Genomic DNA, 26,539 nt, shown 5'->3' on the forward strand with positions numbered 1-26,539 from the left:
CCTCCATAAAAGTATAGTTTCACATGCAAATCAGCAAAAATCATGTAATGTGACTTTCATAAAACGGGACGTGCTTGATTTATTAATATAATATAATATAATATAATTATTTACAGTCACAGATCTTTAAATCTTTATTTAAAAGATGAATACATTGTCATAAGGATCCAGTTTCAGTTAGTTATACCTCTCTGCAAACACAAATTTAATTTTGATTTAAAAAACATCTTTTGAAATATTCATTTAGATTTTTTTTTTCAGTCCTGTAATTTGAATACCGAAATACTGGACTTTATTCTTGTTGAGAATATCACAAATGTTATTAGGTTATGTATTAGATATAAAAATATATCATAAGTATCAATGACTTTGGACTTTTGATAGATCTGCAGTTTGTCTCTTCAATTCATCCTACGTATAGCTGTAAAGTATTATACGTGTTTTATAATCTAAAATGATATTGATTTTAGAGAACAAGACTTTTATTTTTTTCTGGAGATGTGACGTCATAAGGCTGCGGCGCGCTCCTGCATCTGGGATTTAAACGGAGAAAGGTGTGTGCTTTTAACAACTGAAAGTGTTTAAATCAAAACAACTCGTTTACAGAATTGCATATAGAACTGTGAAATTATTTGTTAGCCAATACAACACTGTTATGCTTTATTTAGTGACACTGTAGTCCCTATATAGTGAATATTGTTACACAATGAAATCGGTCACTGTATGCTAAGTAGTGTTCAAAGAAACGGATCTTTTCGAAATTCCGATTCAATTGAATCAATCGATTCACCAAAATGATTCACTGATTTGAATCGCCGCACACTTACGACATCTGCTGCTCAAAACACTGGAAATGCAACGAGAACAACAAACAGCAAATGTTTTCATGAAAGTGGAATCTGATAAATGACTGCTAAACTAGGGAGATAATTGAGGAACACCCAGAGTTTTAGTTTACATTTATTTTTCTTTCTACCAAACACAGAAAAACTCCTGCTGAATGAACTGAGATCCACGTGACAAACTATTATAAAGATGGTGTTTATTAAAGAGGACAGTGAAGACATGAAGATTGAAGAAACATTCAGAGTCAAACAAGAAGATACTGAGGAACAAACAAAGATGGTGTTTATTAAAGAGGAGAATGAAGACATGAAGATTGAAGAAACATTCAGAGTCAAACATGAAGATACTGAGGAACAAACAGGTTGGTTTTCATGTTTCAACTCATTCATTTGAACCTTATTAAAATGTCCAGCTCTATAGCTGAGCAACCCGTCTCACGAAACTCTACTGACTTCGTGATTGGTAGATAGCAGGAGGGTGGCGCCTCAGACCAAAACACAAAATGACAACAATAACATCAGTTGTGGGCTGCAACTCTCACTTTTAAATGACAATATCCTGGCCAGACCACTGTTGTCAGTGATATAAGTATTTGAAATGAACATGATTTCTTAATGTCTAGTGACATTTCAGGGCCATTTTATGATTAACTGACATAAATTTCTTACATACGGTTCCTTTAAATTCTCTAACGTGAAGATAAACATGGCAGATTTTGTGTTTTCTTTTTTAAAGGAGCTAGTGTTTTTATTTATAATTATATGGTAGTTGTGATAAAAGCACAACAATATATATGTTACAAATTATTGGTTTTAATTATGGCTACAATTAATGGCTAAAATTAGAAAGAAATGTGTTTAATAGAGTCAGATCATCAGCAGTATTTGTCTCAATGAGTCTGGTCTTCATTTACCATTGGCTACTTGGTGAAAAAGATGCCAATAAGCCACAGATTTTAAATGTACAATCTTTATGTTGTTTTACATTCCATTTAATGTGAAATAGTTTATTGTCAAATAGTTAGTTTTTTTAATTAATTGGCAGCACTAGTCTAAGTGTTTTGATGTCTGTTACTTTCTGCCATTAAACTGCTGTTAATTTTCATTTTTCTTATTTGACCTCAGACCTGATGGCACTGAAAGAGGAGAGTCAAGAACTCAATGAAACAGAAGAGAAAGATCAAAATGAGGAACATGATTTCAAAACTGAAGAAAAATCAGTTAGTTGCTCACAGAATAAAAAGACTTCCTCACCAGAAATAAATAAGAAACCACACACTACAAACCTTAATTCTAACATGAGAATTCAGACTGGAGAGAGACCTTACAGCTGCCAACAGTGTGGGAAGAGTTTTACAAAGAAAAATAACTTTACTGTCCACATGAGAGTTCACACTGGAGAGAAACCTTTCACCTGCAAATTTTGTGGGAAGAGTTTTACACAGAAACATTACCTTACTGTCCACATGAGAGTTCACACTGGAGAAAAGCCTTTCATCTGCAAACTGTGTGAGAAGAGTTTCACATGTAATAGAAAACTTAAGACTCACATGAGAAGTCACTCTGAAGAGAATCCATTCCAGTGTGATCAATGTGGAAAGAGTTTTACTCTGAAATGTAATCTATATTGCCACATGAGAATTCATACTGGAGAGAAACCTTACTCCTGCAAACTGTGTGGGAAGAGTTTCTCACGAAAAGGAGTTCTTAAGACTCACATGAAAATTCACACTGGAGAAAAGCCTTTTACCTGCCCTCAGTGTGGAAAGAGTTTCAAGTATAAAGTAAGTCTTAAGATTCACTTGAGCATTCACACTGGAGAGAAACCTTACACCTGTGAACAGTGTGGAAATAGTTTTACACATAAAGTAAACCTTAAGGTTCACATGACAGTTCACACTGGAGAGAAACCGTACAAGTGTGTTCAGTGTGAGAAGAGTTTCACACGTCAAAGCAGCCTGATAAATCATGTGCAAACTGAGGCTCCATCCACACGAAGCCGGTGCGTGCCCTATCCGATCTTTTTTTTCCCCTCGTTCTAAAAAAAAGTTCCGTACACACGAAACCACTGAAAACGGTGTAGTATATATGCCAGACCAGTATGGGGTGCTGTAATTCTGCCATAGATATACACTATACACGGAGAAGAAGACTTTGAGCATGCGCATAACCTTGCGCGCTGTATTCGTACTAAGAAGAAGAAGACGAAGATGTGAACAGTATCGCTTGTTGCTCATAACAGTTGCATAGAAGCAATAGATTTTGCTGTAATAAAGCTAGCAGGCTTAGTAGCAACACGAACACAATCATGTAGTCCCCCAATATTGTTGTAGCTGTTACGTGTGACGAAGCCGACACGTGATGTGATGACATCATCGTTTCAGAAAATATACGGATTGGCTGTACACACGAAACCGCGAGGGTGTCGTTTTCAGATTTATCCACTTTGGGACCCGGTTTCAAAAAATAGCGGATTCAGTCTCCTAAAACGCCGGATCCGTGTGGATGACACGCCAATACGATAAAAAATGTATGCGTATACAGCGAAACGCGTCTCCGTGTGGACAGGCCCTCATTCTGGAAAGAAACTGCCGTTTTCTTCAATGCAAGAAGAGGTTTAGAAAATTAGCAATTTCTACAATAATCTACACATGCCTTTGAAATACATTCAATTGTAGTACTAAAGTACCAAAAGTAATCAAAATTAATATCAAAATTACTAAAACATTGTTCAAGAGTGTACTGAGAAAAAAGGTGTGTGAAATCTAGTCAGTGTTCACACCGGAACTGAATGTGGATTACATCTGGTCACCTTCATGCATCCTTCATATCTTTTTGTTTCACCACAAGGCTTTTTTGTTTTGTTTGTGTACTTCTGAGGCCATACCAGACCAAATCTTCAAATTGTGACTATGTAGAGTATGTCACTCAATTCCATGTGTTGATCTCTCTGAATCAAAATATTACTAATTATAATAATACAGCATTTTTTCTGTTGCTTAATTACACAATTCGGTCATTTTTAACAATACACTGCTCACACAGTGAGTAAAACTATTCAAAAATAGCTGTACAGACAGTTCAGGGAGCCATTGTTGATCAGGAAGCTCAGAAAGCCATGGCAGATCATGGAGCTCAGGAAGCCATGGTGGATCAGACAGTTCAGGAAGCCATTGTGGATCATGGAGTTTGGAAAGCGGTGGCTGAGTCATAGCCTGGGGGTCCTTAAGAAAACATACTGCACAACATATAAAATATTTACATTAAATTCTAACAAATGACAAATGTTACAGCCACACAATACATCATGTTTATAAAATATCTATACATTCCTACATATAAATTATTACAGACAACACCACCATATACAGTTGTTCAAAATAATAGCAATGTGACAAAAAAAAGTAAGTTCAAAATCATTATAACTTTTATTTTAAACACTGCCAATTCTATTCTAAATCAAAACATGAAGAAAAAATGATCAAATTTGTTATTACTTTACTGAAAATGAAGAAAAATAAACATTAAGCTGTTCAAAATAGTAGTAGTGTCTGCATTTTACTTTACAAAGTCAAACATTTACTGTATAAACTGAAAACATGTTGTAGATTTTTTCTTTTGAATCACTGAACTTATATTTATTTGTATAACCAGAACTGCTACACAGCTATGTTGCACAGAGTCAGAGTTGCACAGAAACTTCTGGCACCTGTGAACAGGTATTCCAGCCCAGAACGAGACAGTCGCTGCGTTCGAAACCGCATACTTCCATACTATATAGTCGGCAAAAAGCAGTAGGCGAGCAAAAAAGTATGTTTGAATGTTCAGTATTCATAAAAGAGTAAGCGAGAATTAGTAGGCGAGTGGACTAATTCTCGCAAGATTCAGACGAACGTCTACTTAGAGTGCGGTCGAATATGCCTACTTACCTACTATATAGTAGGAAAAATTAGTACGTGAAGAAAGAAGTACGTTCGAAACCTCAGTATTCATAAAAGAGTAGGCGAGAAATCCCCGGATGTCCTACTGCTTCAGCCCAGATTCTGAAGTGTTCATCTGATGCACATCATCGAACGTGATTGGGAACCACAACGAGGGTGTTTACAAATGTATGACAAACCAAAACACGGTTCCCTGTCTTAAAATCGTATTTGTTGAACTGTATTGTAAACTGCTGATAAGCATAAGGTGTCAAGACGTTAGACAGTAACGTTAAAGTATATTTGTGATTTCGCTGTAAAACACGTTTTATTACATATAGCAACCATAGACATCTTAAAGATGATTACTAAATGTCTATTTAACAACTGACAGGAACATGTTGTAAGAGAATTAAATAAGCACATGACAACACCAAACTGTCATCTGAATGAGTGATGGAGGTTATGTGAGTTTATGTAGAGTTCACTGTTGTCAACACTGCTTTATATGAATGTAATGTAAATAAACACATGTACATATAGTAACTAAACATGAGTTATCTATTTCATTTGTCTATTAGTACTGTTGATAAATTCAGGAGCATTTGTATTGGATAAAAATCCAATTAACACAACAGCTACCTCACAAATATTGTGTGGTGGAGCAGGACCTGAAAGTAAAGGTGACAGCAGCATTTGTGGGGAAAAAAGTAAAATCTGTAACTTAATATAAAGTTGGGGTAATTTTGTTACTTCTAATACAGAGATCTAATGACATTGTGCTGTTAAAATGATAGCATTTGTATTGTATTTGTGCATCTTGGTATGATCAGAAATGTATGCAGACTGGTTTGTGCAGTGAGAAAAGAGAAATCAACAGCAGCATCCTGGAAATGGTCAAGTCCCATCGATGAGACCCTCCATCACTCCACCTGCCCTTTGTCTCATCTGGACCAGATGTTGCTGCGGTATCTTCATCCTCAGAGACCAAAAAGACAGCGAGAGCGTCTAGAGAAAAACTAAAATACTAATATGTCTGAATAATGCTTTGTTCCATGTGTCTTTGTTTATGTTCATGGTTATTTTTTATATTTTTTTACTCATTTATCCATGTTGCTGTCAGCAAATAGAATATAACTGTTTTATAAATATATGCATTAATTAATTACTTGATTGGAAAAAAAAACATGCTTGTTTTACTAAAAATATAATTAATTACAGGTCAGCATTTATCATTGTTATTGATCAGTGCATTTTAAGGTAATGCAACCCAAAATGAACCCAAAATGTTTCCGTTATACTGCAATCAGGGACAGCTGTTTCTTCAACATGACCATAAAATGAACAAATTTCATCAACATCAAAATATTTATAGAAAGATTAATTGAATCTGTCGCTCCTATGTTTTAAATTGTTGCGCCTGTTATAACGTCATTTGTCACATGACAACGTCAACATGGTGTAAGACGTGCAGATCACATCCATTGAGTATACTTATTGAGTATGCGGTTTCGAACGCAGCCAGCCCCTTCAACCGAAGTAATGCTGCCCATGATGACAATCACTTCCGCTTCCTCAATTTCAAACTGAATGTCTTCACTCAGTCCCAGCAGAGGAGCCACTTCTTCAAATTTGTTTCTCTGGGTTGTTGTCAAGTACAGACACCCAGCAAACTCTCTGGTACTCAAATGAGACAACTTGTATGTGGAACCAAACGCTACCTTGTCAATGAACCTTTTCACACGTGAGTTTAAAATATTCTATCTAACCCCAAAGATTGAGTCTTTTTTAGGGCGACCGTTATTTTAGAATGTTTAGCATTACTGTTTCCATGGTGACGCGTCATGTGACACACCGCAGCCACAATAGCACTGTAAGACACATGGATCGCTTTTTTTTTTAGTTTTCCCTTTTTTATCATTAATATTTACAAGCATGCTCGCTATATCATGAAATATCTGATATTCCGATTTCGAAATATGTGCAAGTAAATGTATTTAAAAGTCCAAACACGCTGAATGTTCGTGCTGAATCTGAGCTGTGGGATTTACAACACGCAAATGCATCCTCTCCTCCCGAAAGACATTAAAGTAAGTCTCTGGTGAGCTGGGAGAAGAGGAGAGTGAACGTTATAGTTACCTGCATAATCTGTATATGATATCAATAAAATATGTTGTCAGAATATATTTGTAGGATCATTATTGCCGCTTCCATAGACATCAGTGTGTATTTTACAAACTATAAATGCATGGTTTTCCTAGTACTTATGTGTATTTAAATGTCGGAAACCTAAAATAAGCATTATATGGTTGAAAACACTTAATGGTTGTGATAATATGACAAGCACTCAGCGCGTCCGATCTGGCTCAGAGCCAGCCAAAGCGTCAAAACATATTTGAATTCAGCAGCTGATCACGTGATGCGGCAAACGTTCGAATCACACCGGTGTGATCGTACGCTTCAGGGTCTAACCAAGACAAATCACACCGGTGTGATCGTACGTGCTAAAGGGTTAAAAGATATACAGGTGCATCTCAATAAATTAGAATGTCATGGAAAAGTTGATTTGTAAGGAATAATTGACGACGAAGCGGAGTGGCCGTTACACCTCGGGTGTGCATTATTTTCGTAGAATTCTACGTCCCGAAGTCAATTATTCCGCTTATACTACAGTTACCACACCTCAAGACATCGATCAAATGATATATTTCAAGACATTCGTCCCGTTTTTATCCTTAAATAGCTATTGTGAGTAGGATTAATTTCTTACGCAGCTCATTCAACAGCTTCGTTGCTAGTTCCAAAACGTCATTTTAGAACTAGTAACGACGCTTGGGCTGTTAATAGCAAAATAATGCCGTTAATAATGAAGTTTAGACAGACCGACAGACAAGCAGACAGACGGAAAGAGTGAGGGAGAGAAACTAAGTGTATGACTTTACCTCTCTCACGTCTGTGTCTCTCAAACTTTAAGTTCATTTTCTTCAAGACCACGCCGTTGTTATGTTACCTCGCGTGTGAGAGCTGTCATGTCGTTTTTAAGTTGTTAATCGTCAGAGCAGCGCTAACAACATTAGCGCGAATGCTAACGCGAGTGCAAACTGTAACGTTATGTGTGTGCATCTGTGAGGAGAGTGAGAGAGGGCGAGAGAAATAGTTTGTGCTTTCCGTACATAATAAAACGTAATATATTGTGGAAAAAAACATGGAAATAATCTGTCGTTTTTATCCGGATGTTTACTGTATTTATTAGTTTGGCCAGTGTCATTGTGGGTTTTAGTTATTTTGCTGTTTTGGGCTGTAAGGACCTTTGAAATAACTGAAATCGTATATGGCGAAGTGATATAGACATGCACTGCGGTCTAAAGCTGCCTGGAACTACGTTCGCCGAGCGTTTCCCTGAATATAATGCACACCTCTAGAACGTTCGTCAGCCAATCAGATTCAAGCATTCAACGGCCCTGTAGTATAAGTGTAGGTAATTTCCATCGCTTTATGCTTAGAATATTATTTTTGTTGAAATTAAACAAACGAGTAAATTACTATTAAAACAATTATATGGTTGTTAGTAGGGCTGGACCAGAATATTCAAATCGAATATTCGTTCGGTGGGTTGGCATTCGATTTTAAATTTTGAGATTCAATATTCGTTTTTTTTTTCATACACCTTGCATCCCCCGCAAAACGATTCTCATTTGCGCTTAAATATTAATGAAGAAGATCAGACTGCTGCGCCACTAACACAGAAACAGCAAAAAAAAAAAAAAAAAAAGAGAGAGAGAGAGAAATTGAGTAATATTTGAGAGACACTATAAAGTACAGTCGGGCCCACTTACAGTTTTTCTCAATTGCTTAAACACATTTCTTGAAATTGTGCCTCTTATTTGCGAAACTCTAAACACAAATCCACAACTTCTAACTCAATTCCCCAAACTTCCTATATTGAGGTCAAAATGAAGCTCTCCACTCAAAACAACTCAATCTTGCTGAAAAACCAAACTTTTCTCTCAGACATGACACACAAATCCTCAAAAAAAACACACACTACAACACAGTTTTACACACTGATGAGATAAATTCAAAACAATACTACAAAAACAATAAAAATAAAAAACTTTTCACATGATAAACACAACAAATGTATGCATTTGCAAGTGTTTTATTTCTTAATTTACAGTAATGTACTGTAGAAAACAGAACAAAACAGCAAACAACAACAAAATAATTATTCTGCCCAACATCCTGTGTTTGGTCTGGAACAGGCCAAAGAACCTCTTCAGCATCACAGGCTAAATTAGTCCTGGCCAGGCAGCAGGGGTCAAATCCTCTTGCATGCCTGATTCAACCCTGGCACCCATCAACTAAAATATATGAGACTGCTTGTCTTCTTTCCCTTGCCCTTCCTGTCTCTTCCATGTTGTCGTTGTCGTCATCATCCTACTCCTTCTTCTCCTCCTCTTCCTCTTTCACCTCCTACTCTTCCACTTCAAAATTACACATTACTATAGGTGGGATATTGATTGAAAAAGACTGAATAGGATTCAAAGTTACACTTGTACTAGTGGTCTGACAAAAAAAAAAATGCATTACAACGTCATTGTGAAGCAGAAAAGAAAAGGAAATATGGGCACAAAGGTGAAAATAAAAATAAGAAAGCCCACTGTCAGAATTTGTAACTCCTGTGTTGTCCTCTGTCTATATATGCTTTCCAATTGAAGGTTCATGAGATGTGCCTTTGAGCTTTTTCAGAGAACTGCTTTATCATTGGTTGATCTTTATTATCTTCATTAGTGAAAGTCAAGATTCACTTGAATAATTCATGGCAAATTGACAAAAAGTCTAATAGAAATGTGTAGAATATATGATTGACAGTTTATGACAACTAGATAAAATTTTTTGCATTTAGGTAATGACTTATACGATGAGCTAATGACTTGATGTTTTGAGGGGTGAGACTATTACACAGAGAACTATATAATACATTTTGAGCAACATGACAATAGCAACTGATAATGTAGGAAACCGCAGACAAATGTATATAATCAGTTGTATGAATGTGCCAAAGCAATCACAACTTGATCAAAAGAAAGAGAAGCTTTTTATGATGTGCACAAGAGACTAGATGATGTGGATGTTGAACAAGTAGTTTTGGCAGTTTCATTTCTGATCTGAGAAATGCACCAAAGTGACTGAGAAACACTGTAAGCTGACTTTGGCTCTTTTATCTCCATTGAAGATTCTGATTGGTGTGTGCTAAATTTTGACTCCTAGTGTTTCCACTTGGGTAATTGTGTGCTAATTGAGCTCAGACTTCGCAGACTTGAGTGAACAATATTGAATGCTTGTGCTTTCTAAATGACCACATGGTGTAAGCACTGAGAAATGTAGGGATTTGTGTGTAGAGTTTTGCAGTAACAGTTCACCAAATATAACTCATGTGTCAAAGCAGGGAATAGTGTTTAATGTTTAGGGAAATGGGTGTGCTTTTTGAGAAATGGCGTTATAGTTTTGAAATTTTAGTTCAAAAGACTGGTTATAGTGTTTTAGCAATTGAGAAAAACTGTAAATGGTTTAAGCAAAACTAGGGCTGTGACTGTCGTAATGACAACTGCGCCTCTGCTTTAAATGCACGCATAGGCTAAAGCTGACCGCAAAGCCCCCGCAAAAATAATTACCATGAATGTGTCGGGGGAAAAGTAGGGAGATATTTGAATTATTTATTAAAAAACTAGTATTTGACACAAAGATGAAGTTGACGATCCTGATGCCATTTGCTCATTGACACGGCTTTAATACCTAAATGCATATGCATTAGGCCTATAGCTATTGGAAGAGTTTTGTTTTCGATTTGAATTATTTATTCTGATTGTTCACTGACTGAAGTGCTCAAATAAACACGCATGTTTGTTAATAATGTTTGGGCCTCATTTATTTTGGGTTTCAACATAATATACATAGGCTGTGTATTTTATATAGGCTTATATACACAAATGTTATATATAATGTATATATATATTTATTTATAAATAATTTAGATATGAATAATTTATTTATATATAAACACCGCGCCATTTTTTTCATTCTTCTTTTATTTACAGTTTTTTACAATTGTTTACACTCTAAAATAAAAATTTCCACACAATTTGCAAAATTCTACTCCAAGGAGCAAAACACCGCCACAGATTTGCACACCATTACACATAATGTCTGCTTCACTCTTTTTGCAAAACATTACACACAGTGATTTGTAAAACTCTACACACATTTCGACACCTTAGACACAGATAAGGATTGTGAGGTTACTTCCTTGTCATTACAAAGCCCCGGATTGCCAATGACCACACTAATGAACAAATTGGATAAACACATCCACAAGGTGTGGAAGCACACATGTGCTAATTTGAAAACGCAGCACTCAGGTGTGCTATAAAAGGCAGCAGGTGAGTTCACCTGTATTCATCAAAAATGATGTGGATAAAATCTTATGGCCTGATCCAGCCAGACGGAGAGATGAGGAATAGTTACAGTATTTGTGTTGCTTTTTTTTTTCAGAGTCAAACTGTATGTACTTCAGGCAGTAATTTTTATTTGTCTACAGATTTTATTTGTTTCATTGATTTCATTGTTGGTTGATTACTGTAACTAATTATGGTAAGAAATACTGTATTTCTTGAATTGAAATAAATACTTGAAATATTCAGTCTGCAGCATCAGTGTTGTGCAGTGCTTGGTAAGTTTATAGTAGGCCTATTTGTGTACATTCTCCCTATATCTCAAACTAATCATGATGAATGTTGTGGGTTTGTCACTATTTTGTTTTGTCATCGAAATGATCCCTTACATAACAATATCTGCCCAAAAATCTAGCACATGCTATTTCCTAAAATTAGTTTTTTTTTACAAATGTGTTTTTTATTTATCACAGCAGTGTGAAACTGTCTGCAATAGTGTCTGATCATTGATATCTGTGTTGGATAAATGAAAACTAATAGCATTTTCACAAATATGTGTATATGTTTTGACTGAAATGTGTATTGTTTGACTGAAGTGTGTCATTTTGCAAACAATCTAGGCATTCTGCAAATTGAGTGTGGCATTTGGATAATTGTGATTATATTCTGAAAAAAAGAACCCGGTTTTCAAAATTGTGTGTAAACAATTGAAAAAAAACTGTAAATAGCCTACCCTTCACGGTGCCAGTAATTACTGTGCTAATTTCTGATTTAGGAGTGATTTGTTTGTTAAAATTTTTTAGGCTACCTTATTAAAAGTATTGCACTTAACAGACCTGTGTGTTTTGTATCATTAGCGCAGTGTCCGTTCATGAAGCATATAAGCTCTGCCTGCGTGAGGCGCGTCACATCCAGCAATGTTCTATTACAATTTATTAATTCTGAATGTGTGGTGTGTCCATATTGCACCAAAATGCAACACTGCACTCCCTTGGGTCCACAGCAAAAATCATTTGGATGAACTGTTCTCGACATAATAAAAATGCAAACAGAAAGACATACAGAGATTCCTGCCTTTATTAGAGAGAAGAATATGTTCAGCCCCTCCCACCGAAGCTTCGAATATTCGATGTTGATTACTACCGAAGCTTCGAAGCTCAAAAAATGGTATTCGGACCAGCCCTAGTATTTTCGAAAAACATTTACAACTTATATACTTTTTAATCTCAAACCCTCATCTTGCTGAGACAAGACAATAATTTGAGGTTAAAAAGTACAGAAATTGTAAACATTTTTAGAAAATAACCCATTTTTTTTCTAGCTAAGACCTTTTTTTCCTTGGCTGTGATCAGCTAGAGCCCTTTGAAGCTGCGTTTTTGAAGTTCAAACTCGGGGGCACCATAGACGTCCTTTAAATGGAGAGAAATCCTGAAATGTTTTACTTAAACTGTTTCCTTATGACTGAAGAAAAGACATGAACGTCTTGGATGACAAGGGGGTGAGTACATTATATGTATTTTTTTTTTCTGAAAGTGAACTACTCCTTTAAGATGACATTTTTACACAATCATTATTATTTTTGATTCTGTAATTTTTTTTAAAGTGTTTCTAGCCATCCAAGCATGCTTATATGCCTATGTAAAGGTGCATAACACAAACTCAAAATGTGAATAATAATTCTACTCCATAACGGATAGCATAGTGCTATTCAACTGGGCTTAACATGTATTTGTTTTTGTTTTTTGCCTTTGTCACATTGTGACAGTAAAAGTGGAGAGTCAAGATCTGAATGAAATGGAAGAGAAAGATATAAAACATCCTGATTTCATAACTGGAGAAAAACCTTTTAGTTTTTCACAGACTGAAAAAAATTCCTCTCAAAAAAGAGTTCAGAAGACTGGAACTGCAAGTCATTTCTTCTGCCAACATTGTGGAAAGAATTTTAGTAAAAACGGAAACCTTAAAGTCCACATGAAAATTCACACTGGAGAGAAACCTTACACCTGCCAACATTGTGAGAAGAGCTTCCTAAGAACAGAGGATTTTAAGAGTCACCTGAGAGTTCACACTGGAGAGAAGCCGTTTGAATGTGGTCAGTGTGGAAAACGTTTCTCACATAAATCAACCGTTTCTAATCATATGAGGATTCACGCTGGAGAGAAGCCTTTCATCTGCAAACTGTGTGGAAAAACCTGGAATCAAAAAGAAAAACTCAAGATTCACATGAGAGTTCACACTGGAGAGAAGCATTTCACATGCAATCAGTGTGGAAAGTGTTTCAGAAATAATTTAAGCCTTAATAATCACATGAGGATTCATTCAAGAGAGAACGGTTTTAAATGTCATCAATGTGAAAAGAGTTTCACAGACATGAATCACCTTAAGGAACTTGTTGAAATTCACATTGGAGAAACGCCTTTCATGTGTCATCACTGTGGAAAGAGTTTTACACACAAAGCAAACCTTGAGAATCACATGAGAGTTCACACTGGAGAAAAACCTTTCACCTGCCCTCAGTGTGGAAAGAGATTCACGGTTAAAGGAAACCTAAAAGTTCACATGAGAATACACACAGGAGAGAGACCTTACAAGTGTCTTCATTGTGAGGAGAGTTTCATATATCAAAATGACCTGAAAAACCATTTGCAAAATCATGTTTAGACAACAGAGTGATTCATTGGATTACCCTCTTCTCATTTCTTCACACATCTACAGCTATGGAATTATGTTAAAGGGATAGTTCACCCAGAAATGAAAATTTGATGTTTATCTGCTTACCCCCAGGGCATCTAAGATGTAGGTGACTTTGTTTCTTCAGCAGAACACAAACAAAGATTTTTGACTAAAACCGGTGCAGTCTGTCAGTCATATAATCGAAGTGGATGGGCACCAAACCTTTAAAAGTAAAACAACACATGCACAGACAAATCCAAATTACACCCTGCGGCTCATGAAGATAAAATGTATTAAATGTAAGTCCAACATGTGAACATTGGGTCATTTATTTTGGTTGAGTCCACAGATTTGAAAGTTCTGTTGTGAATGGTTTTGTTTTTATTCAAGGGCATTTGAGACTGATTTTGCCCATGACCCCATTGTTGACCTATTAGGCTGGTCTTCATATTTGGAGACCCATGGTCCCAATCAGACTTAGGCAGTTCAGTGTGTGATGACAATAGCAAAAAAGACAACATATTCTGTGTGGGATGTGAGTTTATAATGTCTAATAAGGTAATAATGTAGCTGGCCATAACTGGATAAACACTAGTAGTGAAAATGTATTTTATATAACCTTTTCCTGTGATTTTTATTTATTTATTTTTACTTTTTTATGCATTTTAAATATGTTTTCTGTTTGCATGTGTACAAGTGTGTCTCAAAAAATTAGAATTTCATGGAAAAGTTCTTTATTTTTTGTAATTTAATTATTCAAAGGAAACTTTCTTATATTCTAGATTCATTGCAAACAAACTGAAATATTTCAAGAGGTTTTTTTTTTTTAGTTTTAATTCAGATTGATACAACCTAAAAATATATATACAAAAAATCAGTCCCTCAAAAAATTTGAATATTTTTTCCAAAGATCAAAAAGATATACAAAACAGAAATGTTCAAGATCTCTGAAGTAGATTTAATTATTCACTTAATAATTGGTTGGGGCTCCTTTTACACAAATTACGGCTTCAATGCGGCGTGACATGGAGGCAATAATCCTGTGGCACTGCTGAGGCGTTTTTGAAGCCCAGGCATCAGAATAATACATCAAAAAATATCTAGCAACATTTCAGTTTGTGTGCAATGAATCTAGAATAAAAAAAGTTTGCTTTTTTGAATTAAATTGCAACAAATATAGAACTTTTTCATGATATTCTATTTTTTTTAGATGCACTAGTTGTGTATGTGCAATGTGATCTAATGAGAATTTGTATGTATTTTGTGTGAAACTATGTGCATGTGTTGATTAACAACTTCAGGCTAACTTTGAAGAGCTACATGTGCAAAGCTATCTGAATACACCTCACACCTTGAAGACTACAGTGGAGAACTATATAACTTCAAAGAACATGACCCACATTTAATCTCAAGCTAGCTCAGAAACTTTATTTCAAATTAAAGAAACTGATGAAAGGATAGTTCACCAAAAATGAAAATTGTCATCATTTACTTGACATTTTAAAATGATTTCCAGTGAAGCGAATTAATATGTTGTCTAATATATAATATACCTCAACAGTATATCACAGATGGGGAGTTGAGCTTGCAGTGGCCACGTCTGATGACAGCCTTCAGACAGGTAAAGATTACCTGAATGTTGAGGTGAAGCTCTTCAAGGGCCTTGTCATGCCAGAAAAAAAACATGAAATATGGGCTGCATTTCAGTACAAATCCAAGACAGGAACTTGGTGTCTTGCATCATAGTCATCCTTGGAATCTACGACTGTAAATAACAGCCTATTATTAAATGTTTTGCTGAATCATCATACAAGGGCATAGGTTTGTTTTGATAGTTGATCTTAGTAGATCTGATAGTAGATTTTCTTGCCATAAATTTAGTCTTAATATAACACTATTAGATACGAAATATCTAAATACAATGCATTACAAATGCAACGTTTTGCTTAATAGTCAAATCTGAATAAAATCACATTCATCATTTGAGAGGGTGCAACACAGTTCACAGTTGTGCTTGTTGTCTGGTTTTCATTTATCAGGCTGTGTCAAGTTCTCTTTCTCTCCACTTTTGTTTACCACCAGAATAGCTTCCAAGTTCATTGGCCCATCCTGAACCAGCCAACCTAAACCAATGCATTTTACATTTAAAATGTGTGGCTCACCAGAATCAAATAAGATTGATAGATGATGAAGTGCATGGTAAAAACTAAAATTTAATTCATAATATGTCATATTTAAAATATAGAAAGAATACAAAAAGTAACAAAGCCATTAAGGTTTGGAATAACACGAGAGAGATAAAAGAATTTGAACTTTTTGGGTGGACCATATTTTAAGATTTTATAGCAGATAAAAAAAAAATTATGAAGCAAAAAGAATCAATTACAGTATTGATCAAATGTCTGTTATTCTTATCAAATCTGCCTTTATGCGATAAAAATACAAAAATAAAGTGATTTTGTGAAATGTCATTATAACAATGTTTTCTGTTTTAATATAATTTTAAAAATAATTCAGTTCTGTGATTCAAAGCTAAATAATCAGCATCATTATTTTTCTAGGTTTCAGTGTCATGCGATCCTTCAGAAATCTAATATGCTGATTTGATACTCTGAACAGCCCTCCCCACGCCTAACATGCGGGTTGGCGCCGTGGCTTAGTTGGTCAAAGCGCCTGTCTAGTGAACAGGAGATTCTGGGTTCGAATCCCAGCGGTGCCTTTCCACCGGTGGCTGTCTCTGGCCTCACTGTTGGATGGGAGACCCCAACTACGCTGTATATTTTTGAACCGTGCCTCAATTGTGCAAAGACCTGAGGACCTGTCTTTCTGTCCACACAGCGTGCCACTCGGCTGAGCTGGATAGGCACAAATCTGTAAGAAAAGCACTCAGTGGCCCAGCCTGGCATCTTGACCGGCGCCGTGGCTTAGTTGGTTAAAGCGCCTGTCTAGTAAACAGGAGATCCTGGGTTCGAATCCCAGTGGAGCCTTGCAAACGACAGGTTGGATCTTTTTGCTCTCCCTTGGACCTGAGGCCCTTACAGTGCCTCTGCCTTTCAAACGACACCGCAATTGTGCAGAGACCCTAGGGCCTGTCCTTCCTGCAGAGAGAGCCTGCGCTCTCTTACCGTTGGACGGCCACAGACCCGAAAGGACAGCCTTCACGCGGCTCTGCTTGCTACACCCTTATGGGCTCTGTGGCGCAATGGATAGTGCATTGGACTTCTAGACTGCCAGACGAGGCCATTCAAAGGTTGTGGGTTCGAGTCCCACCAGAGTCATGGCTTTTGGCTTTCTAGTAACTCTCATACTGTGCAGTGTTGCCCCCAGGCAGTAGAAATTTGTAGACATTCTCTTTTAAGCGGAAAAGCACCTGGCCCGCCTCTGGATGTTTTGATCCTCTGAGTCACCCTCCCGACAGCCTTGCATGCGCTTTGGCGCCGTGGCTTAGTTGGTTAAAGCGCCTGTCTCGTAAACAGGAGATCCTGGGTTCAAATCCCAGCGGTGCCTTGTGCGGCTTTGCAGTCCGGCAAGCGCAAGCTTGTCCGAAAGCAACCCGGAAACAGGGATAGCTAGGGCAGCGAGTGGGTAATTTTGCAAACCGCCCAGACTCAGTTGTCGGCAAACGCCTTAAAGCTGTCCAGCGCACGGTCAGCCAACCCTTGGCCTGTTCTCTGGAAGCCTGGATCGTCTGAGTCGCCCTTCCGGAGGGCGAACGTGCTGCCAGGCTAGTCTAGTAAACAGGAGATCCTGCGTCCGAATCCCAGCGATGCCTTTGGTTGCGCGCCACAATACCGCCGAGCTCGTGCTTTACCAAAAAACGGACGGCGAATGGGGACACAGAGAAGCTCGAGGTTAGCGGGCAGTTTCTCTTGCAACACTACCCTCTCACCTGCTTTTGAAGGATAGCATCCCAGGCTAACGGATCCAACCGAGGTGGCGCCGTGGCTTAGCTGGTCAAAGCGCCTGTCTTGTAAACAGGAGATCCTGGGTTCGAATCCCAGCGGTGCCTTTCCACCGGTGGCTGTCTCTGGCCTCACTGTTGGATGGGAGACCCCAACTACACTGTATATTTTTTAACCGTGCCTCAATTGTGCAAAGACCTGAGGACCTGTCTTTCTGCCCACACAGCGTGCCACTCGGCTGAGCTGGATAGGCACAAATCTGTAAGAAAAGCCCTCAGTGGCCCAGCCTGGCATATTGAACGGCTCTGTGGCGCAATGGACAGTGCATTGGACTTCTAGAATTTCAGATGAGGCCATTCAAAGGTTGTGGTTTTGAGTCTCACCAGAGTCACGCTTTTTGCCATTTTGTTAAGCCCATACTGCACAGTGTTGCCCTCGCACAGCAGAAACCATTTTGAGGCCTCCTGTTCTCAGCGTACATTGATTAAAAAAAGTCAATCATATTTAAAAGGTAACAAAACATGCCCAAGAACCAATTCATTGAGGTATGGCAATCACTGTCTTGCATCAAGTGGAGGCAGCAGGATGTTCGAAGTGTTGATTCATGCATCCTCTGAGCCGCCCTCCCCACGCCTAACAAGAGGAGTGGTGCCGTGGCTTAGTTGGTTAAAGCGCCTGTCTAGTAAACAGGAGATCCTGGGTTCGAATCCCAGCGGTGCCTTGGGCGGGGTTTGTGTCCAGCAAGCACAAGCTTTTCCGCGAGCGACCTGCAAGCAGGGTCAGCGAGTGGTTTGGAAAGAAAGATATGATGTAGATGAAATAGGTATTTGGAAAAATGTGGGAATGAAATATATGGATCCAATTTTAGAAGATTTTAATTTCTTATTAAGACATAATGGTATTTTAACAGAAATGAGGTTGTGTAAAATTGGGATAGAAAAAGATCCAAGGTGTAAGGTATGCATGAAAAGTGATGAAGGTCTATTACATCTATTTTTTTATTGTGAAGAATTGGATGATTTTATGGGAAGAATGAAAAAAATTGTAAAATCCATGCTGAAAGAAAAATATAATGAGAATATGACACAAAATGCTTGGGAAAAAATGGTTTTATTTGGGTACAATGGTAAAGGTTGTAATGTGAATGTCTTTACTTTATTGACAACAATTGCAAAGAATGTAATATGGCTAAGAAGAAATGTATCAAAATATGAAAAAAGGAAAGTTGATGTATGGTTTTTGTTTAAAAACAAAATGGAAAATTCTGTGAATTTAATATGGAAATATTTTCTAATGAGTGACAGAGAGGATGATTTTATTGAAACGTTTGTAAAAGGAAACACATTGGTAGAGTATTCAGAAAACAGTTTGGAATGGAAATGGCAGAAATATGAATGAATTAATGTACATATCTGCATATGTAATAGATGTGAAATGTATTTTGTACTTTTTGTGATGTAATATGTTTTTTAAAAAAAAATAAAAATAAAAAAAATAAAAAAATAAAAAGCGCCTGTCTCGTAACAGGAGATCCTGGGTTCAAATCCCAGCGGTGCCTTGGGCGTGGTTCCAGCCCAGCAAGTGCAATGATATTCATATGATATATAGACAGTGATATTCTAGTGTAAAACAATTTTTTGACTTTTTTTGTGTGCACGCAAAATAGCAGGTAAGATTTATTGTTTCATTTGTTGAACAGAATTCAGAAGAAGTTTTCAGAAATGCCACAAAGTCTGTGCACATCTGTGTGGTTAGGAGAGGGAGCTCAATAATGTGTCTTTGACCTTCATTATGTATGCTTTGTTTATACAGTGTAGTAAATAAAATAAAAATAATCTAAAACTCCATTCTCTGAATCTTCTCACATTGTTTCCAAGTCAGTCATTGATGGGGCCATTAGGGAGGGCTCTTTTGTCTCTCAGGTGTGAACTGCTAAATATTCATGGGTCATTGCCACACCTATGAATAATCCCTTTCGATCACAAAACATGTTTTATAAAATTTAAATCAATATATTGTTTTCTCTGAACGAGTGAACGAGATGATTTTCACATCATTTGGTTTAAAAAATTCTAGCCTACGACATCCAATTATCTAAAGTCTTGTAAAGAAATGTCCTATAAGTCGTTCATGGCCTTATTTCAGTGACTTCAAAACTTTAGATTTTCAATAACCACGCATAAACATAGGTTTCTCAAAAACACAAACATGCACATTAATGTTGCTTGCATATTATTGTAGCCCAATATGTGCTGATTACAATGTAATCTGACTTTAACCATTCATATGTTTTTAAGATACTGAAAAAAAAAACAAATGTCAGGGCATGTCAAAACTTCTTCAGGGCCCCAAAACACCTCAGACCCCAGAGGGTTAACCAACTAAGCCACGGAGCCACCCCGCATGCTAGGCGAGGGGAGGGCGGCTCAGAGGATTCATGAATCAACACTTCGAACGTCCTGCTGCCTTCTCTTGATGCAAGACAGTGATTGCCATACCTCACTGAATTGGATCTTGGGCATGTTTTGCTACCTTTTAAATATGATTGACATTTTTTTTTTTAAATCAATGTACGCTGAGAACAGGAGGCCTCAAAATGGTTTCTGCTGTCCGAGAGCAACACTGCGTAGAAGTCCAATGCGCTATCCATTGCGCCACAGAGCCCATCGGTATGCCAGGCTGGGCCACTGAGGGCTTTCCTTAAAGATTTGTGCCTGTCCAGCTCAGCCGAGTGGCATGCTGTGTGGGCAGAAAGACAGGTCCTCGGGTCTTTGCACGGTTCAAAAACAGAGCGTCGTCGGGGTCCCCATCCAACAGCGAGACCAGAGACAGCCACCGGTGGAAAGACACCGCTGGGATTTGAACCCAGGATCTCCTGTTTACGAGACAGGCACTTTAACCAACTAAGCCACGGCGCCAAACCTCTTGCAGTGTCGGGAGGGTGACTCAGAGGGTTAAAACATCCAGAGGCGGATGCTAAAAGAACATGTCTACAAATTTCTACTGCCTGAGGGCTAAAACTCCACAGTATGAGAGTTACCAGAAAGCCATGACTCTGGTGGGACTTGAACCCACAACCTTTGAATGACCTCATCTGGCAGCAACTTAGAGGATGCATGAATCAACACTTCAAACATCCTGCTGCGTGGGCAGAAAGACAGGTCCTCAGGTCTGTGCACAGTTGAGGCACGCTTGGGGGACTGGAGCGCCACCCAAGGCACTGTTGGGACTCGAACCCAGGATCTCCTGTGTACTAGACAGGAGCTTTTACCAACTAAGCCACGGTGCCTCCTCGGTGGGACTCGATAGCCTGGGATGCTATCCTGTCAAAAGCAGGTGAGAGGGTAGTGTCGCAAGAGAAACCACCCGCTGTCCTCGAGCTACTCTGTGTCCCCATTCGTCGTCTGTTCTTTGGTAAAGCACAAGCTCGGCTGTATTGTGGCGCTCAACCAAAGGCACCTCTGGGATTTGAACCCAGAATCTCCTGTTTACTAGACAGGCGCTTTAACCAACTAAGCCACGGCGCCACCCCGCACGCTAGGCGAGGGAAGGCAAGCTTTCGTGAACCTTAAAGCAATGTTGCCTTCATCTTAAGGAAATATTGACTCGATTCTAATACGACTTGACATAGTCTTTCAAGGCATTCTTTAAAAGTGCCTGCAACTTGGTATCGGGGAAGGAGTGACGTCGCACAAACGATAAAACGGAGTAATTCTCAAGTTTAACGGAACGCCCGTCGGCGTTACTGCCACTTTATACTAATTCTGACGTCGACTGAAATGTGGTGCTTTGGCAAAGTTAATGCCCTGACACAAGGCAAAGTTGGCAAAGTTACAGCCTTGCTGCTGAAGACCGTAGCTGTTGTCCGTAGCCGAAACTTAAGTCTGTCAGAAGTGGGATTCGAACCCACGCCTCCAGGGGAGACTGCGACCTGAACGCCAGCTGCCGAAGGATAGTCCGACAATATTTTGGAAATGTCGAGCAATGTTGAACTGCGCAGCCAATCACGTCGAAGCACTATAACATTTGGGCCAATCGCGTCGAAGCACTTCAACATTTCCAGCCAATCATAAAGCGCTATTCTTCACATTTTCTTAACATTTTCGACATTTGACCAATCAGAGTAGAAGAGAATGTCGACGGCACGTTTTCGCCGGTGGAGGAGTCTGTGTTCTAGTCAGGTGTCAATCAAGTTGCCGAACCGAGCCGAAGGTGTACGAAAGAATGACATATCCTCAGGGGGCGTGTCAGAGGTCAAAACAGTTCAGTATTGAAGTTCAAGACCTACGACGAGCATCATTGCTACGGAGTTCATCATCATTTTTACAGAGAATAGCGAAATTTATTTTTATAACCAAGTACAGCATTATTACGGACTACAACAGGTAAGAACATGGTCTAATTGAAAACTTCTTTATGTTTTATATATTTTTCCAAATGAGTGTATAATTTTTAATTTTTATTTTAAAACTGTTTCATCGAGTGCGAGAAAAAATGTCTGGCAAACCAACAAAATCGCATAAAGCGATGTCGGACGCTGAATGGGTTTCACGTCTAAAAAAGTTTGCCAGCACAGGAATTTGGCCATCAAATGAAGGTAACAGGCCAGCCCCTCGACAGAAGAAGTGGTACGAGATTTATCAAAGGGTAGGTGTGAGTTTGTTACCTTTGCCTGAAAGAGCAATAAAAAGTTGTTTTTTGTTGACTTGCATTATTGAACATTAATATAGTCTATTTGTTTAATGTATTTGCATAACAGAACAACATTTTAGGCCTCAATGCAAACATGTACCTGATCTCATTCATTAGAACAATGTAATGTGATGGTTGCGTTATTTTATGGTTTACACTAATGTAAACCAGGTGTCATTATTGTTTATAGATATTTGTTGGTAATGTTGCCGGTATTTTAAGATTTATGTCATACTGGTAAAGAAAAGCTCCATTAAAGACTTTTGAGTACTGTTAGATACAAAGATTTGAGAAGGTGGGGGAAGGGATAGTAAATGAATGGTGTGTAACTGTATTATATATATATATATATATATATATAAATAAGAAAAATATGACTCATGTTCTAGAGATTAATAAATAGATAAATAAATGTAATGAAGCATTTTATGCCATATTTTATGCCCTTGTATTGTGCATTGCATTTGTTATAAATTTGTTATAATTGCATACAGATTGAAAAATGTCCGATGCAGTCTCGTGGCCAGATGACCTTGCTTGGAGGTGTGCTGAAATGCATTTGTGGCTTTCACACTCCAAAGGTAACATTAATGTAGCAAGTATTTTTTTGTTATTATTATTTACTGAAATTGTTTCCTTTCTGAATTGTTACATGTATTTTTGTGGTTGTCTTAAGCAGCCCACTGCCTCTGCTGGACCAGCACAAAAGGTTGTGGAACAACCTGCTGCTGCTTCTGGAACAGCAAAGAAGGCCATGGAGCAGAGTCAGCCTGGCCCCCAGTCCCATCTCCAGCCCCAGCCTCATCCCAACCCCCAGCCCCAGCCTACTGCACCTGTAGTAAGAAGAGCACCACATTTGCCAATGGTAAAATAATTAAAACATTTTTTAAGCATTGAAGTATAAGTTCAGTTCAAGTCTGAGGAAGTATAGAAAGTCAGAAGAAAAAAATAAAAGCAAGAAGATTAGAAGTGTTGGCTGTGACCTGCTAAATTTCACACCTTTTGAACAATGGGGGTAGCTGTAGTCTCCTGATTGGTCAGTTTGAATGTCTAAGATTTGGTTTTAGTCACATGGTCAAGGATAAAAGAATGTAACCTGTGTGCTTTCTCTCTTTCATCTTTGGCCTATACTTTTGGATTGTCCTCTCTTCCTCTCTAACTGAGCTCTGCCTGGGTTGAAGGTCACTGAGATAGACTCATGGCATCTCTCTCTATAGTTTTCATGTGTTAAAGCTACATTTTCTTTTTTCCATTCTCTATCTCAGGTAACATTCCACATATACACTGGCTGTTATTAAATTTTACACATTTTAATATTTATTCCATAATGCAAACACTTTGTATTTATTTTTAAGATTAACCTAGGTCAATACTGCTAATAAATAATAATTCCTCTTATAAGAACTACACTATCATTCAGAAAGTTTTTTTAAAGGCTCCATTTATTTAAAATAGTAATATTTTTTAAAATTATTAGTTTAAAATAGCTTTAGTTTCATAGTTTTCTATGTAAATGATTTGTAAAATGTAATTTATTTAGTAATGTTCAGTATCATGACTACTTTTCCTATCCTATTCAAACACATTTTGTACTTTCACTAAAATGCCTATTTTCTTGACCCCTTTTTAGTTTACCAAACCAAGATTTACTGGTTCTCACATCGCTGCAGCAAAGCCAAATCTTAGTGTGGCTAGGAGACCTTCTCAGGTTGGACACCAGCCCAGCGCAGCAGTGTCTAGTGCCTCTACACCAAGCACCACTGTCACTGTAAGTAATGGCATAATTCACATTGTATTCTATGACGACACTTTCCATGTTCTGTCACATCCAAATTATTACACTTTAAAAAATATTTTTTAATATCACAAAACCATTTTAATGAAGAAAAGTGATATTATATAGAATAAACAGAATTCATACACACTACCATTCAAAAGTTTGGGGTCAGTAAGTGTTTTTTTGTTGTTGTTTTTTTAATACTTTTATTGAACAGGATGGCATTCTTCAAAAATCTCAGTAAAAACATTTAATGTTACAAAAAATTTCTGTTTGGCATTACCGTTTTTTAACAGATGCTAGGACACATTTCTCAATACTTAGGTCACTTTTGCAAAACTCTTCACACAATTCTCCTAACCGACTTTCAGCTTGGCAAAGCAGTTCATTTCACATTCAAAATGCACTACAACTACCAAAACACTTTATTCAGGTCTCAAATAAACTCATTCTTCCAGAACATTAGCAAAGGTTGACAGCCAACAAACACACTTTGTCACCCACAAAACAATGAGCTAAAAAAACACTAACAACATGTAGCATTACACACTGTTTTCTTGTGTAAAACAAGAACACATCTGTTTATAATTGCAATATATATTGTTTATAACTGCAATATATGTTACTGAAATGAATCAGACATGATGCAGAATTTGTCAATATTTTATGTTGTTTATTTATTTTTATTTTTTTGCACAAAATACAAGAATTTGTATACACACCATCCACTGATACAGATAAAATAGTACTGCTAATCTACTCGCATTTTTAGATTTGTTTCAATAAAATATTGCTGTTGAATGTTGCTGTCTTATTCAGTTTTGCATTATGTTATTGTTTTGAACATGAGTTTTAACAGTTTTGAAAACAGTATGTAACCATGTGCAAAATGTCCTGTATGTACAAAGATTTTTGTCAGTTGTTGTGTCTGAGTGAGAAAAGAATTCATGAAATTTGAGAGATGTAGTCATTGAATGCATTTTGTGCCAAAACAATGATAATTGATCCTCAGTTTAGCTCACATAGACTTCTGTTGTGCTCACTGTGTCAAGAGTTTTGCAAAAGTGACCTAAGTATTGAGAAATGTGTCCTAGCATCTGTAAAAAAACTGTAATGCTGTCCTTCAAACTTAATTCTGAAAAACTCAAATGATGCAGTTTTATTAGGCATTAGCCATTTTCTTTCTTTTCTACTTCATTTTTGTTTATTGTGAACATTCATTTGAGTACAATCATATAGCATATTTCAAGCTATATGCAATGCTCGATGCAGCCATAGAGTATCTTTACAATATGTAGATATGTACAATTATTTATTTTAACTATAAATTATATTTTGTAAATATGTTTAAAAACAATATATTTAAAAAAAGAAAAAGAAAAAGAGGGAGGTAACTATATATCCTATATATCTATATATCCTAATTTACTTTTATCCAGAACAACCTCAAATGAACTTCATTATGTATATAGATGCTGAGTACATGCATATTTGCAAACAAATATAAATATATAATCATCTTCTATTTATTTGTAACAACAAAATCAGACCTTCTTTATTGTTATGCACACAGACACACGGGACAGGTAAGTACAATTCAAGATGTTTATTAGATTGCAGCAGAGCAAAAACAGTGAGGATAAAGGCTGATCCAGAGAGGTGAGTAACGGATGCACGGTGTAGAGTGATAAGCAGTACAGCAGATGAGTAATCCGTTCTTTCTTTTGCAGGAGGTGGATCTGGACGAGACTAGGATGGACACACACCGCAGACTGGACTGGAGACACAGGGAGCACAAGACTAGAACACAAGAGAGACAGGTAAGTGCTTTCAGGTAAGTATGGATTGTGGCTTCGAAGGCGAGAGACACAATGAGTCCGTGTAGAGTTAACGTGCCCGGACGATGACTGAAGTGCGGTGTGTGCATAAATAGGTGGGCAGGTGATTAGGTGCAGGTGATACTCATCAGAACTCGGGTGATTGTGATCGCTGGGTGTGACTGGTGTTAGAGCCTGGCCAATCCGTGACACTACCCCCCTCCCCACGGCCCTCTCCTGGGGGCCGAACTCTCCGGCGTCGAGGTGGTCTACCCCTTCCTCGGGGTGCAGGATGGTTAGGATGAGTAGCATGGAATTCATCAATGAGCGTGGGATCTAGGATGTCATCACGAGGTACCCATGATCTTTCTTCTGGTCCATATCCTTCCCAATCAACTAGATATTCGAGACGACCACCACGACGCCGGGACATCAGGATCTCCTTGACCGAATAGATGGTG

At 37.7% G+C, this 26,539-nt stretch overlaps 1 protein-coding gene and 9 non-coding genes across 10 annotated transcripts; 7 read left to right on the plus strand and 3 right to left on the minus strand.

Moving 5' to 3' along the window:
- Nucleotides 1-26,206, plus strand: LOC141326069 (uncharacterized). The gene is made up of 11 exons (XM_073834769.1): nt 1-1,207; nt 1,971-2,847; nt 6,240-6,420; nt 13,210-13,608; nt 13,735-13,819; nt 15,452-15,534; nt 22,979-23,065; nt 23,161-23,349; nt 24,115-24,252; nt 25,992-26,081; nt 26,195-26,206. The coding sequence occupies exons 1-11, from the start codon at nt 1,036-1,038 to the stop codon at nt 26,204-26,206; spliced, it is 2,313 nt and encodes a 770-aa protein (XP_073690870.1). The 5' UTR covers nt 1-1,035.
- On the plus strand, nt 16,536-16,609 carry trnat-agu (transfer RNA threonine (anticodon AGU)). Its single transcript has one exon. It is a non-coding gene; the product is annotated as a tRNA-Thr (tRNA).
- trnat-agu (transfer RNA threonine (anticodon AGU)) lies at nt 16,804-16,877 on the plus strand. The gene has a single exon. It is a non-coding gene; the product is annotated as a tRNA-Thr (tRNA).
- On the plus strand, nt 17,079-17,168 carry trnar-ucu (transfer RNA arginine (anticodon UCU)). Its single transcript is given in 2 exon segments — nt 17,079-17,115; nt 17,133-17,168. It is a non-coding gene; the product is annotated as a tRNA-Arg (tRNA).
- trnat-cgu (transfer RNA threonine (anticodon CGU)) lies at nt 17,324-17,397 on the plus strand. Its single transcript has one exon. It is a non-coding gene; the product is annotated as a tRNA-Thr (tRNA).
- On the plus strand, nt 17,826-17,899 carry trnat-ugu (transfer RNA threonine (anticodon UGU)). Its single transcript has one exon. It is a non-coding gene; the product is annotated as a tRNA-Thr (tRNA).
- trnat-agu (transfer RNA threonine (anticodon AGU)) lies at nt 18,440-18,513 on the plus strand. Its single transcript has one exon. It is a non-coding gene; the product is annotated as a tRNA-Thr (tRNA).
- On the minus strand, nt 20,637-20,710 carry trnat-cgu (transfer RNA threonine (anticodon CGU)). The gene has a single exon. It is a non-coding gene; the product is annotated as a tRNA-Thr (tRNA).
- trnat-agu (transfer RNA threonine (anticodon AGU)) lies at nt 21,008-21,081 on the minus strand. The gene has a single exon. It is a non-coding gene; the product is annotated as a tRNA-Thr (tRNA).
- Nucleotides 21,246-21,319, minus strand: trnat-agu (transfer RNA threonine (anticodon AGU)). Its single transcript has one exon. It is a non-coding gene; the product is annotated as a tRNA-Thr (tRNA).
- Nucleotides 26,207-26,539: the final 333 nt, after the last annotated feature.

Source organism: Garra rufa, chromosome 2 (assembly GCF_049309525.1).
Source record: "Garra rufa chromosome 2, GarRuf1.0, whole genome shotgun sequence".
NCBI lineage: Eukaryota > Metazoa > Chordata > Actinopteri > Cypriniformes > Cyprinidae > Garra > Garra rufa.